At 47.1% G+C, this 17,065-nt stretch overlaps 1 protein-coding gene across 1 annotated transcript in view; it reads right to left on the bottom strand.

The window, feature by feature from the left end:
• Positions 1–17,065, bottom strand: part of LOC123770570 (uncharacterized) — a 564,737-nt gene that overhangs the window by 237,641 nt on the left and 310,031 nt on the right. The window contains 2 exon segments of the mRNA XM_069301599.1: positions 250–366; positions 7,009–7,434. Of these exon segments, the coding sequence (XP_069157700.1) occupies positions 250–366; positions 7,009–7,434 (543 nt within the window).

Raw genomic sequence — 17,065 nt, 5'->3', positions numbered from 1 at the left:
AGAGGGGAGGTGAGAGAGGGGAGGTGAGAGAGGGGAGGTGAGAGAGGGGAGGTGAGAGAGGGAAGGTGAGAGAGGGAAGGAGGGGAGGTGAGAGGGGGGAGGTGAGAGGGGGGAGGTGAGAGAGGGGAGGTGAGAGAGGGGAGGTGAGTGAGGAAAGGAGGGGAGGTGAGAGGGGGGAGGTGAGAGGGGGGAGGTGAGAGAGGGGAGATGAGAGGGGACACATGCAGAGGACACAGGGGCCCTACACACCTGCTGCTTCACGCTATCCTTCACGTGTCCCAGGAGGCAGACGGCCCGCGCCAGGCACATGTGCGACACACTTGCCCACACCTGCCCCGCTACACACGTGGCCCGACCAAAGCACTCCTGCGTGAGACAACCTGACTCAGTATGCTCCAGCTCCTGGTCCCCCGCTCCGGCACCTCTGCCACGGGTTCTCTCTCTCCCATTATGACACACAACACGTGTCCCAGACCACGTGTTGTGTGTGTCCTAGACCACGTGTTGTGTGTGTGTGTGTCCTAGACCACGTGTTGTGTGTGTGTGTGTCCTAGACCACGTGTTGTGTGTGTGTGTCCTAGACCACGTGTTGTGTGTGTGTGTGTCCTAGACCACGTGTTGTGTGTGTGTGTGTCCTAGACCACGTGTTGTGTGTGTGTGTGTCCTAGACCACGTGTTGTGTGTGTGTGTGTCCTAGACCACGTGTTGTGTGTGTGTGTCCTAGACCACGTGTTGTGTGTGTGTGTGTCCTAGACCACGTGTTGTGTGTGTGTGTGTCCTAGACCACGTGTTGTGTGTGTGTGTGTCCTAGACCACGTGTTGTGTGTGTGTGTGTCCTAGACCACGTGTTGTGTGTGTGTGTGTCCTAGACCACGTGTTGTGTGTGTGTGTGTCCTAGACCACGTGTTGTGTGTGTGTGTGTCCTAGACCACGTGTTGTGTGTGTGTGTGTCCTAGACCACGTGTTGTGTGTGTGTGTGTCCTAGACCACGTGTTGTGTGTGTGTGTGTCCTAGACCACGTGTGTGTGTGTGTGTGTCCTAGACACGTGTTGTGTGTGTGTGCGTACCTAACCACGTGTTGTGTGTGGGTGTGTCTAGCACCACGTGTTGTGTGTGTGTGTGTCCTAGACCACGATGTTGTGTCGTGTGTGTCGTGTCTCGGACCACCGTGTGTGTGTGTGTTGTGTCCTAGGACCACGTGTTGTGTGTGTGTGTTTCCTAGACCACGTGTTGGTGTGTGTGTGTTCCTTAGACCACGTGTGTGGTGGTGTGTGTCCTAGACCACGTGTTGTGTGTGTGTGTGTCCTAGACACGTGTTGTGTGGTGGTGTGTCCTAGACCAGTTTTGTGGTTGTGTGTGTCCTAGACACTGTTGTGGGTCTGTGTGTGTCCTAGCCACGTGTTTGGTGTGTGTGTGTCCTAGACCACGTGTTGTTGTGTGTTGTGTGTCCTTAGACCACGTGTGTGTGTGTGTGTGTCCTAGACCACGTGTTGTGTGTGTGTGTGTCCTAGACCACGTGTTGTGTGTGTGTGTGTCCTAGACCACGGTTTGTTGTGTGTGTGTGTGGCCTAGACCACGTTGTTTGGTGGTGTGTGTGTGTCCTAGACCACGTGTTGTGTGTGTGTGTGTCCTAGACCACGTGTTGTGTGTGTGTGTGTCCTAGACCACGTGTTGTGTGTGTTGTGTGTCCTAGACCACGTGTTGTGTGTGTGTGTGTCCTAGACCACGTGTTGTGTGTGTGTGTGTCCTAGACCACGTGTTGTGTGTGTGTGTGTCCTAGACCACGTGTTGTGTGTGTGTGTTGTCCTAGACCACGTGTTGTGTTGTGTGTGTGTCCTAGACCAACGTGTATGTGTGTTTGTGTGTCCTAGACCACGTGTTGTGTGTGTGTGTGTCCTAGACCACGTGTTGTGTGTGTGTGTGTCCTAGACCACGTGTTGTGTGTGTGTGTGTCCTAGACCACGTGTTTGTGTGTGTGTGTGTCCTAGACCACGTGTTGTGTGTGTGTGTGTCCTAGACCACGGTTGTGTGTGTGTGTGTCCTAGACCACGTGTTGGTGTTGTGTGTGTCTAGACACGTGTTGTGTGTGTGTGTGTCTAGACCACGTGTTGTGTGTGTGTGTGTCCTAGACCACGTGTTGTGTGTGTGTGTGTGTCCTAGACCACGTGTTGTGTGTGTGTGTGTCCTAGACCAACGTGTTGTGTGTGTGTGTGTCCTAGACCACGTGTTGTGTGTCGTGTGTGTCCTAGACCACGTGTTGTGTGTGTGTGTGTCCTAGACCACGTGTTGTGTGTGTGTGTGTCCTAGACCACGTGTTGTGTGGTGTGTGTGTCCTAGACACGTGTTGTGTGTGTGTGTGTCCTAGACCACGTGTTGTGTGTGTGTGTGTCCTAGACCACGTGTTGTTGTGTGTGTGGTCCTAGACCACGTGTTGTGTGTGTGTGTGTCCTAGACCACGTGTTGTGTGTGTGTGTGTCCTAGACCACGTGTTGCGTGTGTGTGTGTCCTAGACCACGTGTTGCGTGTGTGTGTGTCCTAGACCACGTGTTGCGTGTGTGTGTGTCCTAGACCACGTGTTGCGTGTGTGTGTTCCTAGACCACGTGTTGCTGTGTGTGTGTCCTAGACCACGTGTTGTGTGTGTGTGTGTCCTAGACCACGTGTGTTGCTTGTGTGTGTGTCCTAGACCACGTGTTGCTGTGTGTGTGTCCTAGACCACGTGTTGTGTGTGTGTGTCCTAGACCACGTGTTGTGTGTGTGTCCTAGACCACGTGTTGTGTGTGTGTCCTAGACCACGTGTTGTGTGTGTGTGTCCTAGACCACGTGTTGTGTGTGTGTCCTAGACCACGTGTTGTGTGTGTGTCCTAGACCACGTGTTGTGTGTGTGTCCTAGACCACGTGTTGTGTGTGTGTGTGTCCTAGACCACGTGTTGTGTGTGTGTGTCCTAGACCACGTGTTGTGTGTGTGTGTGTCCTAGACCACGTGTTGTGTGTGTGTGTGTCCTAGAACGTGTTGTGTGTGTGTGTGTCCTAGACACGTGTTGTGTGTGTGTGTCCTAGACCACGTGTGTGTGGTGTGTGTCCTAGACCACGTGTTGTGTGTGTGTGTGTCCTAGACCACGTGTTGTGTGTGTGTGTGTCCTAGACCACGTGTTGTGTGTGTGTGTGTCCTAGACCACGTGTTGTGTGTGTGTGTGTCCTAGACCACGTGTTGTGTGTGTGTGTGTCCTAGACCACGTGTTGTGTGTGTGTGTGTCCTAGACCACGTGTTGTGTGTGTGTGTGTCCTAGACCACGTGTTGTGTGTGTGTGTGTCCTAGACCACGTGTTGTGTGTGTGTGTGTCCTAGACCACGTGTTGTGTGTGTGTGTGTCCTAGACCACGTGTTGTGTGTGTGTGTGTCCTAGACCACGTGTTGTGTGTGTGTGTGTCCTAGACCACGTGTTGTGTGTGTGTGTGTCCTAGACCACGTGTTGTGTGTGTGTGTGTCCTAGACCACGTGTTGTGTGTGTGTGTGTCCTAGACCACGTGTTGTGTGTGTGTTGTGTCCTAGACCACGTGTTGTGTGTGTGTGTGTCCTAGACCACGTGTTGTGTGTGTGTGTGTCCTAGACCACGTGTTGTGTGTGTGTGTGTCCTAGACCACGTTGTTGTGTGTGTGTGTGTCCTAGACCACGTGTTGTGTGTGTGTGTGTCCTAGACCACGTGTTGTGTGTGTGTGTGTCCTAGACCACGTGTTGTGTGTGTGTGTGTCCTAGACCACGTGTTGCGTGTGTGTGTGTCCTAGACCACGTGTTGCGTGTGTGTGTGTCCTAGACCACGTGTTGCGTGTGTGTGTGTCCTAGACCACGTGTTGCGTGTGTGTGTGTCCTAGACCACGTGTTGCGTGTGTGTGTGTCCTAGACCACGTGTTGCGTGTGTGTGTGTCCTAGACCACGTGTTGCGTGTGTGTGTCCTAGACCACGTGTTGCGTGTGTGTCCTAGACCACGTGTTGCGTGTGTGTCCTAGACCACGTGTTGTGTGTGTGTCCTAGACCACGTGTTGTGTGTGTGTCCTAGACCACGTGTTGTGTGTGTGTCCTAGACCACGTGTTGTGTGTGTGTCCTAGACCACGTGTTGTGTGTGTGTCCTAGACCACGTGTTGTGTGTGTGTCCTAGACCACGTGTTGTGTGTGTGTCCTAGACCACGTGTTGTGTGTGTGTCCTAGACCACGTGTTGTGTGTGTGTCCTAGACCACGTGTTGTGTGTGTGTCCTAGACCACGTGTTGTGTGTGTGTCCTAGACCACGTGTTGTGTGTGTGTCCTAGACCACGTGTTGTGTGTGTGTCCTAGACCACGTGTTGTGTGTGTGTCCTAGACCACGTGTTGTGTGTGTGTCCTAGACCACGTGTTGTGTGTGTGTCCTAGACCACGTGTTGTGTGTGTGTCCTAGACCACGTGTTGTGTGTGTGTCCTAGACCACGTGTTGTGTGTGTGTCCTAGACCACGTGTTGTGTGTGTGTCCTAGACCACGTGTTGTGTGTGTGTCCTAGACCACGTGTTGTGTGTGTGTCCTAGACCACGTGTTGTGTGTGTGTCCTAGACCACGTGTTGTGTGTGTGTCCTAGACCACGTGTTGTGTGTGTGTCCTAGACCACGTGTTGCGTGTGTGTCCTAGACCACGTGTTGCGTGTGTGTCCTAGACCACGTGTTGCGTGTGTGTCCTAGACCACGTGTTGCGTGTGTGTCCTAGACCACGTGTTGCGTGTGTGTCCTAGACCACGTGTTGTGTGTGTGTCCTAGACCACGTGTTGTGTGTGTGTCCTAGACCACGTGTTGCGTGTGTGTCCTAGACCAAGTGTTGTGTGTGTGTCCTAGACCACGTGTTGCGTGTGTGTCCTAGACCATGTGTTGCGTGTGTGTCCTAGACCATGTGTTGTCTGTGTTGTGTGTGTGTGTCCTAGACCACGTGTTGCGTGTCCTAGACCACGTGTTGTGTGTGTGTCCTAGACCATGTGTTGTGTGTGTGTCCTAGACCATGTGTTGTCTGTGTGTCCTAGACCACGTGTTGTGTGTGTGTGTGTCCTAGACCACGTGTTGCGTGTCCTAGACCACGTGTTGTGTGTGTGTCCTAGACCAGGTGTTGTGTGTGTGTCCTAGACCATGTGTTGTGTGTGTGTCCTAGACCATGTGTTGTGTGTGTGTCCTAGACCATGTGTTGTCTGTGTTGTGTGTGTGTGTCCTAGACCACGTGTTGCGTGTCCTAGACCACGTGTTGTGTGTGTGTCCTAGACCATGTGTTGTGTGTGTGTCCTAGACCATGTGTTGTCTGTGTGTCCTAGACCACGTGTTGTGTGTGTGTGTGTCCTAGACCACGTGTTGCGTGTCCTAGACCACGTGTTGTGTGTGTGTCCTAGACCAGGTGTTGTGTGTGTGTCCTAGACCATGTGTTGTGTGTGTGTCCTAGACCATGTGTTGTGTGTGTGTCCTAGACCATGTGTTGTGTGTGTGTCCTAGACCATGTGTTGTGTGTGTGTGTCCTAGACCATGTGTTGCGTGTGTGTCCTAGACCACGTGTTGCGTGTGTGTCCTAGACCATGTGTTGCGTGTGTGTCCTAGACCACGTGTTGTGTGTGTGTCCTAGACCACGTGTTGTGTGTGTCCGTCCTAGACCACGTGTTGTGTGTGTGTCCCAGACATTGATGAGAGAGGGCCACAACCCCCAGGAGGTTGTGAGAGGGCCACAACCCCACAGGAGGTTGTGAGAGAGGGCCACAACCCCACAGGAGGTTGTGAGAGAGGGCCACAACCCCCAGGAGGTTGTGAGAGGGCCACAATCCCACAGGAGGTTGTGAGAGGGCCACAACCCCACAGGAGGTTGTGAGAGAGGGCCACAACCCCCAGGAGGTTGTGAGAGAGGGCCACAACCCCCAGGAGGTTGTGAGAGAGGGCCACAACCCCCAGGAGGTTGTGAGAGAGGGCCACAACCCCCAGGAGGTTGTGAGAGAGGGCCACAACCCCCAGGAGGTTGTGAGAGAGGGCCACAACCCCCAGGAGGTTGTGAGAGAGGGCCACAACCCCCAGGAGGTTGTGAGAGAGGGCCACAACCCCCAGGAGGTTGTGAGAGAGGGCCACAACCCCCAGGAGGTTGTGAGAGAGGGCCACAACCCCCAGGAGGTTGTGAGAGAGGGCCACAACCCCCAGGAGGTTGTGAGAGAGGGCCACAACCCCCAGGAGGTTGTGAGAGAGGGCCACAACCCCCAGGAGGTTGTGAGAGAGGGCCACAACCCCACAGGAGGTTGTGTGAGAGGGCCACAACCCCACAGGAGGTTGTGTGAGAGGGCCACAACCCCACAGGAGGTTGTGAGAGGGCCACAATCCCACAGGAGGTTGTGAGAGGGCCACAACCCCACAGGAGGTTGTGAGAGAGACCACAACCCCACAGGAGGTTGTGAGAGGGCCACAACCCCACAGGAGGTTGTGAGAGAGGCCACAACCCCACAGGAGGTTGTGAGAGAGGGCCACAACCCCACAGGAGGTTGTGAGAGAGACCACAACCCCACAGGAGGTTGTGAGAGGGCCACAACCCCACAGGAGGTTGTGAGAGAGGCCACAACCCCACAGGAGGTTGTGAGAGGGCCACAACCCCACAGGAGGTTGTGAGAGAGGCCACAACCCCACAGGAGGTTGTGAGAGAGGGCCACAACCCCACAGGAGGTTGTGAGAGAGGGCCACAACCCCACAGGAGGTTGTGAGAGAGGGCCACAACCCCACAGGAGGTTGTGAGAGAGACCACAACCCCACAGGAGGTTGTGAGAGAGACCACAACCCCACAGGAGGTTGTGAGAGAGGCCACAACCCCACAGGAGGTTGTGAGAGGGGCCACTACCCCCAGGAGGTTGTGAGAGGGCCACAACCCCACAGGAGGTTGTGAGAGAGGGCCACAACCCCCAGGAGGTTGTGAGAGAGGGTGTTGTGGCACAGTAACAACTTCACAATCACAAGAGGTGTTCGTGTCTACCAATACTAACCTTGCCGTTGTGGTGCGAGTGTGGGGCTGACAGATGACTCCCATGGTTGGCTGTGGGTGTGGGCAGGAAGGTTGTGGGTGAGGGTGGGTGGTGGTGCAGGTGGGGGAGGTGCAGGTGGTGGCTGGTTGTGAGGTGGGTTGTGGTAGCGGTTGTGCTAGAGTCACTGTTGGCTAGACTGAAGGTGAAGGTATGGTCGCGGGCGGGGGACGGAGCTGTGAGGCTCAGGTGGGTGGGGGTGGGTGGGTGGGTGGGCGTGGGTGCGGGCGTCAGGGTGTGGGCGTGGAGGGAGGACGGGGCCAGGTTGTGGGCGGAGGTGGGCGGGTCTGGAGGCGCCCACGTCTCTTCAATACGGAGCTGTATGCAGGCGAGCGACGCCGCCTCCTCCTTGCTGCACGCTAACTCTCCGCTCACCACCAGCTCCTGCAGCTGTAAGGCAAACACACACACACGCATTACTGACCGCCCCAGCACAGCATACTCCCCCAGTATAGTCCCCCAGCACAGTATAGTCCCAGTATAGTCCCCAGCACAGTATAGTCCCCCAGTATAGTCCCCAGCACAGTATAGTCCCCCAGTATAGTCCCCAGCACAGTATAGTCCCCCAGTATAGTCCCCAGCACAGTATAGTCCCCCAGTATAGTCCTCAGCACAGTATAGTCCCCCAGTATAGTCCTCAGCACAGTATAGTCCCCCAGTATAGTCCCCCAGCACAGTATAGTCCCCCAGTATAGTCCTCAGCACAGTATAGTCCCCCAGTATAGTCCCCCAGCACAGCATAGTCCCCCAGCACAGCACAATAAAAGTATTAAAGTGACCATTAGTTCCTGGAGTCAGGAGTCAGCTCTCAGGGTGTCACTCCGCCCATAAAACTAGTACCCAGAACCTAAAGTTTACTCTGGAGTAGTTACACATTGTATGTAAATGCTCTGTAAAAGACAAAATGGACTAATTTATATAAGGTATAAATAGCTTTCGGTTCAATAGGAATATAAAGAGATGAGAAACTATAAGAGATCCGGTATCACGGGGCGGATGACGCGGCAAGCAGGTCAGTCGCCGACCAGACGTCACGGGGAGAGGACGCGTCAACTGACCGTCTTTATTTCATAGATTAAGTAATAATTGTAAATATGAAGCAATAAGATGCTTATCTTAACATACTAAGAAGGTTAGGTAAGGTCGGTGTTTTCTATGAAGCTGTTAAAGGTAAACTAAAATATTCACAATTAGTATGTCACATATGCACTTATTAAATAAGCCAATATTGACTTTAAGCTAGTGCGAGAACGGGTTTTAACGGGTTACATTCTGCCAGACATTCAGACAAGCCACAACGTTGTATTTGTTAAAGTTGCAGGAGACCCTAAAGTAGTTTGAGCGATAGGTTCCAGGTTTCCTAATATATTCTTAATTTTACCATTACCAGACTAATTATTAATATATATGTGTGGAGGTCCATTAGGAATATGAGTTTCTTCTGGATATTTTACTCTGTCATATTTAGTTAATTGTTTGTAAATGTATCTATATATACCAGCTGTACCCGGCCACGCGTTGCTGTGGCTCAACCACAGCAATTTTCCCTGTCCCCTCAGTCCTCCCCACCATACCCGCCCTCCACACCCGTCCCCTCGTCCTCCCCACCATACCCCCCCTCCACACCCGTCCCCTCGTCCTCCCCACCATACCCCCCCTCCACACCCGTCCCCTCGTCCTCCCACCATCCCCACTCCCTCGTCCGATACCTTCCCAAATGGTCTGATGTTCCCATCACTGAAATTTTATGAAAAAAATTAAAAAATTAAATGAAAATATGAAAAAATAAAATATTAACTATATTCACAAAATGAACGGTATGGTAAACAACACAGCTCAATTCCAATACAATGGCACATAAAATACAATAAAAATAAAATAAATCAAAAACTTTTAAAAATAAAATTTATCATCTCGATCTTTGGTACGTTTCTTTTCACTGTTGGTGGTAATTCAAAAATCAATTCTCCAAAATTCATTTTTATTTCTAGTCTGACGCGACACTTGAGCGCGTTTCGTAAAACTTATTACATTTTCAAAGACTTTAGCTTACACATATGTAACACCACTCTATTGTAACACCACCCTAAAATGTACCCCTATAATGGAACACCACTATAATGGAACACTACTTATCCTGAGTAACACTTCCTCATCGGTTGCACTTGATAACACTGTTATGAGCTGACATATGATGGTTACACCGGAACCCAAGGTACACTGCCAATAAGGAAATGCTAACACAAGGATTAAATACGCTGCCACCATCTGCCTTTGACCATTGAACTATATCAAGCAACGAGGCAAGAAACATTGCTTGACTAGGAGAGTACTTTCTATGACTGTCATTAATTATGAAAACGGTTGTCAGCCACTATATCCAAAAGGCTAAGAGGATTCAACAATTGACACAGACGGGAAATTTCACGTAAGTTTATTGAGACCAAAATTATGTCAATCACCAATTATAAATCCTATCCTAACACTGGCAAAAAGTTAAGAAATTTGGACATGGAACAAAAACTCAGAGATCACACACATTACCTTAAGCTATCTGTCTCTCCCTGGCTGAGATGTTCTTCACAGCCCCGCTCTCGATCCCGGTGTACTGCACTCTGCCCTCCTATGTTCCTACAGGCCCTCTATATACAACCCCCCACAGGGGGGAGGGGGAGATCTGCTGTTGCTACCCACCAAAAGTGTACAAACACTCAAGAAATATTTCAAAAAGCTTGTTTGACATTCACCATACACTCTTCAAGAGAGGAGTTATTAATTACATGTGTGACTGACCTCTGACCTGGCCAAAAGGGGGAGATCCAGGGATGTTTACACATAAGAATCTGGAGTCTAATTTCCTTGCATGAAATATTACATACTTGAAACTATGCTGACTAAGACTAACCCAGGAATTTTTAATCAATATACAAGATAAACCGGAGGTCATCTGGGCTGACCTCTTGGAGAAGGCTTCCCTGGGTGTGAACTCTAAGGGGGGGGGGAAGGTCCTGGGTGTTACACATACACAACTGAATAGAACTTACACATCTTCGATTTGTTTATATCTACATTTGAGTGAGGTGGATGGGGTGAGGTGGTATTAATAGGGTATTAAATTCCTAAACACAAGACAGAACACGAAACAATGGGTATTGAATGGAAGTGATTTGTAGAAAGCCTATCGGTCCATATTTCTTGATGCTTCTATATTGGAGCGGAGTCTTGAGGTGGGTAGAATGTAGTTGTGCATTAATTGGCTGTTGATTGCTGGTGTTGACTTCTTGATGTGTAGAGCCTCGCAGACGTCAAGCCGCCTGCTATCACTGTATCTATCGATGATTTCTGTGTTGTTTACTAGGATTTCTCTGGCGATGGTTTGGTTGTGGGAAGAGATTATATGTTCCTTAATGGAGCCCTGTTGCTTATGCATCGTTAAACGCCTAGAAAGAGATGTTGTTGTCTTGCCTATATACTGGTTTTTTTGGAGCTTACAGTCCCCAAGAGGGCATTTGAAGGCATAGACGACGTTGGTCTCTTTTAAAGCGTTTTGCTTTGTGTCTGGAGAGTTTCTCATGAGTAGGCTGGCCGTTTTTCTGGTTTTATAGTAAATCGTCAGTTGTATCCTCTGATTTTTGTCTGTAGGGATAACGTTTCTATTAACAATATCTTTCAGGACCCTTTCCTCCGTTTTATGAGCTGTGGAAAAGAAGTTCCTGTAAAATAGTCTAATAGGAGGTATAGGTGTTGTGTTAGTTGTCTCTTCAGAGGTTGCATGGCGTTTCACTTTCCTTCTTATGATGTCTTCGACGAAACCACTGGAGAAGCCGTTGTTGACTAGGACCTGCCTTACCCTACAGAGTTCTTCGTTGACTTGCTTCCATACTGAGCTGTGGCTGAGAGCACGGTCGACATATGCGTTAACAACACTCCTCTTGTACCTGTCTGGGCAGTCGCTGTTGGCATTTAGGCACATTCCTATGTTCGTTTCTTTAGTGTAGACTGCAGTGTGGAAACCTCCGCTCTTTTCCATGACTGTTACATCTAGAAAGGGCAGCTTCCCATCCTTTTCCATCTCGTAAGTGAAACGCAGCACGGAACTCTGCTCAAATGCCTCCTTCAGCTCCTGCAGATGTCTGACATCAGGTACCTGTGTAAAAATGTCGTCAACATACCTGCAGTATATGGCCGGTTTCAAGTTCATTTCGACTAAGACTTTTTGCTCGATGAAGGAGGCATTTGAGCAGAGTTCCGTGCTGCGTTTCACTTACGAGATGGAAAAGGATGGGAAGCTGCCCTTTCTAGATGTAACAGTCATGGAAAAGAGCGGAGGTTTCCACACTGCAGTCCACACTAAGGAAACGAACATAGGAATGTGCCTAAATGCCAACAGCGACTGCCCAGACAGGTACAAGAGGAGTGTTGTTAACGCTTATGTCGACCGTGCTCTCAGCCACAGCTCAGAATGGAAGCAAGTCGACGAAGAACTCTGTAGGGTAAGGCAGGTCCTAGTCAACAACGGCTTCTCCAATGGTTTCGTCAAAGACATCACAAGAAGGAAAGTGAAACGCCATGCAACCTCTGAAGAGACAACTAACGCAACACCTATACCCCCTATTAGACTATTTGACAGGAACTTCTTTTCCACAGCTCATAAAATGGAGGAAAGGGTCCTGAAAGATAGTTAATAGAAACGTTATCCCTACAGACAAAAATCAGAGGATACAACTGACGATTTACTATAAAAACCAGAAAAACGGCCAGCCTACTCATGAGAAATTCTCCAGACACAAAGCAGAACGCTTTAAGAGAGACCAACGTCGTCTATGCCTTCAAATGCCCTCTTGGGGACTGTAAGCTCCAAAAAAAACCAGTACATAGGCAAGACAACAACATCTCTTTCTAGGCGTTTAACGATGCATAAGCAACAGGGCTCCATTAAGGAACATATAATCTCTTCCCACAACCAAACCATCGCCAGAGAAATCCTAGTAAACAACACAGAAATCATCGATAGATACAGTGATAGCAGGCGGCTTGACGTCTGCGAGGCTCTACACATCAAGAAGTCAACACCAGCAATCAACAGCCAATTAATGCAGAACTACATTCTACCCACCTCAAGACTCCGCTCCAATATAGAAGCATCAAGAAATATGGACCGATAGGCTTTCTACAAATCACTTCCATTCAATACCCATTGTTTCGTGTTCTGTCTTGTGTTTAGGAATTTAATACCCTATTAATACCACCTCACCCCATCCACCTCACTCAAATGTAGATATAAACAAATCGAAGATGTGTAAGTTCTATTCAGTTGTGTATGTGTAAGCTAAAGTCTTTGAAAATGTAATAAGTTTTACGAAACGCGCTCAAGTGTCGCGTCAGACTAGAAATAAAAATGAATTTTGGAGAATTGATTTTTGAATTACCACCAACAGTGAAAAGAAACGTACGAAAGATCGAGAAAATTCGTGTTAGAATTATTAATCTTACTTTTTCGGTCATATTTAATAATATATGTGTGTGTGTGTATATATGTATATATATGTGTATATATATATATATATATATATATATATATATATATATATATATATATATATATATATATATATATATATATATATATATATATATATTATATATATATGACCGAAAGGGTAAGATTAATTATTCTAAGACGAATCTTATCAATATTTTTTATGTTTTTCTTCATTCTCGAGGGTAGCTGAAAAATTAACTCTCCAAAGTTCAGAGTTAAGTTCAGTTCAGAGTTATCTTTGGGGACTGTCAGCCCCAAAGATCTTAGTCTATAGGCAAGACAACAACGTCTCTTTCTAGGCGATTAACAATGCACCAGCAACAGGGCTCCATCAAGGAACATATAATCTCCTCATACAACCAGACCATCACCAGAGACATCTTAACAAGCAACACAAATTATCGACAGATACAACGATAACAGGAGACTCGACATCAGCAAGGCACTACACATCAAAAAGTCAACACCAGCAATCAACAGCCAATTAACAGATAATTACATTCTACATACTTCAAGACCCTGAACCAACACAGAAGATGATAAAACACACAATGTATCCATTGATTCGTGTTCTATCACCTCACCCCCAAAAATTAGGAGAGTATCTTCTCGAGATGATTTCGGGGCTTAGCGTCCCCGCGGCCCGGTCCTCGAAGAGGGCCTCCTTTTTACTACACATCCCCAGGAAGCAGCCCCGTAGCAGCTGTCTAACTCCCAGGTACCTATTGACTGCTAGTAACAGGGGGCATCAGGGTGAATGAAAGTTTTTGCCCATTTGTCTCCGCCTCCACCGGGGATCGAACCTGGAACCTCAGGACTACGAATCCGAAGCGCTGTCCACCCAGCTGTCAGGCGGCCTATGTAAAATTGTCTCTGCCCATTGAGTTTTGTCCTATCACCTCACCCAAAAACGATTATATCCATGAAATAGAGCGTGTAAAATTGTCTTTGAAAATGTAAGAAGTGTCTTGCGAAACGCTTCTAGGCGTCAGATCATAAATAAAGTGTGAAAATGAACTTTGGAGAGTTAATTTTTCAACTACCTTCGACAGTGAAGAAAAACATAAAAAATATTGAGAAGATTTATATTAGAATCATTAATCTCACCCTTTTGGTCATTTTCAACAACATATGTTTACAAGAAAGACTGCTATCAAAATATAAATATAAATATATAAATATATATATATATATATATATATATATATATATATATATATATATATATATATATATATATATATATATATATATATATATAATGTCGTACCTAGTAGCCAGAACGCACTTCTCAGCCTACTATTCAAGGCCCGATTTGCCTAATAAGCCAAGTTTTCATGAATTAATTGTTTTTCGACAACCTAACCTAACCTACCTTTTTCGGCTACCTAACCTAACCTAACCTATAAAGATAGGTTAGGTAGGGTTGGTTAGGTTCGGACATATATCTACGTTAATTTTAACTTCAATAAAAAAAAAAATAACCTCATACATAATGAAATGGGTAGTTTTATCATTTCATAAGAAAATAATTAGAGAAAATATACTAATTCAGGAAAACTTGGCTTATTAGGCAAATCGGGCCTTACATAGTAGGCCGAGAAGTGTGTTCTGGCTACTAGGTACGACATTATATATATATATATATATATATATATATATATATATATATATATATATATATATATATATAACTGACGATTTACTATAAAACCAGAAAAACGGCCAGCCTACTCATGAGAAACTCTCCAGACACAAAACAGAACGCTTTAAAAGAGACTAACGTCGTCTATGCCTTCAAATGCCCACTTGGGGACTGTAAGCTCCAAAAAACCCAGTATATAGGCAAGACAACAACATCTCTTTCTAGGCGTTTAACGATGCATAAGCAACAGGGCTCCATTAAGGAACATATAATCTCTTCCCATAACCAAACCATCGCCAGAGAAATCCTAGTAAACAACACAGAAATCATCGATAGATACAGCGATAGCAGGCGGCTTGACGTTTGCGAGGCACTACACATCAAGAAGTCAACACCAGCAATCAACAGCCAATTATTGCACAACTATATTCTACCCACCTCAAGACTCCGCTCCAATATAGAAGCATCAAGAAATATGGACCAATAGGCTTTCTACAAACACTTCTATTCAATACCCATTGTTTCTGTTCTGTCTTGTGTTGATACTTTTAATACCCTATTAATATCCCCTGTTCTGTCTTGTGTTAATGCCACATCATCCTTCCCACCTCACTCAAATGTAGATATAATATCAGAGAGACGTAAGTTCTAATCAGTTGTGTATTTGTGAAGTCTTTGAAAATGTAATAAGTTTTACGAAACGCGCCCGTGTCGCGTCAGACTAGAAATAAAAATGAATTTTGGAGAAGTGATTTTTGATTTACCTCCAACAGTGAAGCGTAATGTACGAAAGATTGAGAAAATTCGTGTTAGAATTATTAATCTTACTTTTTCGGTCATATTTAATAATATATGTCTACAGGAAAGACTGCTACCAAAATATACTAATATATATATATATATATATAATATTATATATATATATATATATATATATATATATATATATATATATATATATATATATATATATGTCGTACCTAGTAGCCAGAATGCACTTTTCGGCCTACTATGCAAGGCCCGATTTGCCTAATAAGCCAAGTTTTCGTGAATTAATATAATTTCTCTAATTTTTTTCTTATGAAATGTTAAAAGCTACCCATTTCATTATGTATGAGGTCAATTTTTTTTTATTGGAGTTAAAATTAAAGTAGATATATGACCGAACCTAACCAACCCTACCTAACCTAACCTAACCTATCTTTATAGGTTAGGTTAGGTTAGGTAGCCGAAAAGGTTAGGTTAGGTTAGGTTAGGTAGGTTAGGTAGTCGAAAAACAATTAATTCATGAAAACTTGGCTTATTAGGCAAATTAGGCCTTGCATAGTAGGCTGAGAAGTGCGTTTTGGCTACTAGGTACGACATATATATATATATATATATATATATATATATATATATAATGTATCTAGTAGCCAGAACGTCGTACTCGGCCTACTATGCAAGACCCAATTTGCCTAATAAGCCAATTTTTCATGAATTTATATATTTTTCTTATGAAATGATAAAGCTATCCATTTCATTATGTATGAGGTAATTTTTTTTAAATTTGAGTTAAAAGTAACGTAGATATATGACCGAACCTAACCAACCCTACCTAACCTAACCAACCCTACCTAACCTAACCAACCCTACCAAACCTAAGCTAACCTAACCTAGCCTAAACTAACACAATTAAGTCAATAATTTATATTCTTAAAATAATATAATAATTCAAATAAGCTAATTGGAAACAATTTATTGAAAATAAAGAAAATCTCTTGGCCTATTACGCAAATCGGGCCTTGCTTAGTAGGCCGAGAAGCGTGTTCTGGCTACTAGGAACGACATATTATATATATACATATACACACACACATGTATGTGTGTGTGTGTGTGTGTGTGTGTGTGTGTGAGTATTTGTGTGTGTGGGGGGGGGGGGTGGAAAAAAAAATGAGAGAGAGAGAGAGAGAGAGAGAGAGAGAGAGAGAGAGAGAGAGAGAGAGAGAGAGAGAGAGAGAGAGAGAGAGAGAGAGAGAGAGAGAGAGAGAGAGAGCGAGCACGCGCGAGAGCGGATGGTGGTGGTACGAACCGAAGGACCAATCACAAAAGGGACCTTAACTATCAGCCAGTATATAATTACACTGTAGATTAATAACGGGCTGCAAGTGACTTAACGAGCAACCTCACACCTGGCGTCGCCTTACACACACTACACACCTGGGGTCGCCTTACACACTCTACACACCTGGCCTAAAACTTCCCCTAATGGCCGCCTCCAGACGCCCGCCTGAAACTTCTAGACGTGGCGACACAGGTGAGGGGACGGTAACTCCCTCCCTCCCCTCACTCGAGCGGTGACTCCCTCACTCGAGCGGTGACTCCCTCCCTCCCCTCACTCGAGCGGTGACTCCCTCCCTCCCCTCACTCGAGCGGTGACTCCCTCCCTCCCCTCACTCGAGCGGTGACTCCCTCCCTCCCCTCACTCGAGCGGTGACTCCCTCCCTCCCCTCACTCGAGCGGTGACTCCCTCCCTCCCCTCACTCGAGCGGTGACTCCCTCCCTCCCCTCACTCGAGCGGTGACTCCCTCCCTCCCCTCACTCGAGCGGTGACTCCCTCCCTCCCCTCACTCGAGCGGTGACTCCCTCCCTCCCCTCACTCGAGCGGTGACTCCCTCCCTCCCCTCACTCGAGCGGTGACTCCCTCCCTCCCCTCACTCGAGCGGTGACTCCCTCCCTCCCCTCACTCGAGCGGTGACTCCCTCCCTCCCCTCACTCGAGCGGTGACTCCCTCCCTCCCCTCACACGAGCTGTGACTCCCTCCCTCCCCTCACACGAGCGGTAACTCCCTGCCC

Source organism: Procambarus clarkii, chromosome 46, assembly GCF_040958095.1.
Source record: "Procambarus clarkii isolate CNS0578487 chromosome 46, FALCON_Pclarkii_2.0, whole genome shotgun sequence".
Taxonomy (NCBI): domain Eukaryota; kingdom Metazoa; phylum Arthropoda; class Malacostraca; order Decapoda; family Cambaridae; genus Procambarus; species Procambarus clarkii.
The sequence above is the reverse complement of the archived record's forward strand: the minus strand, read 5'-3'. Positions and strand labels throughout refer to the sequence as shown.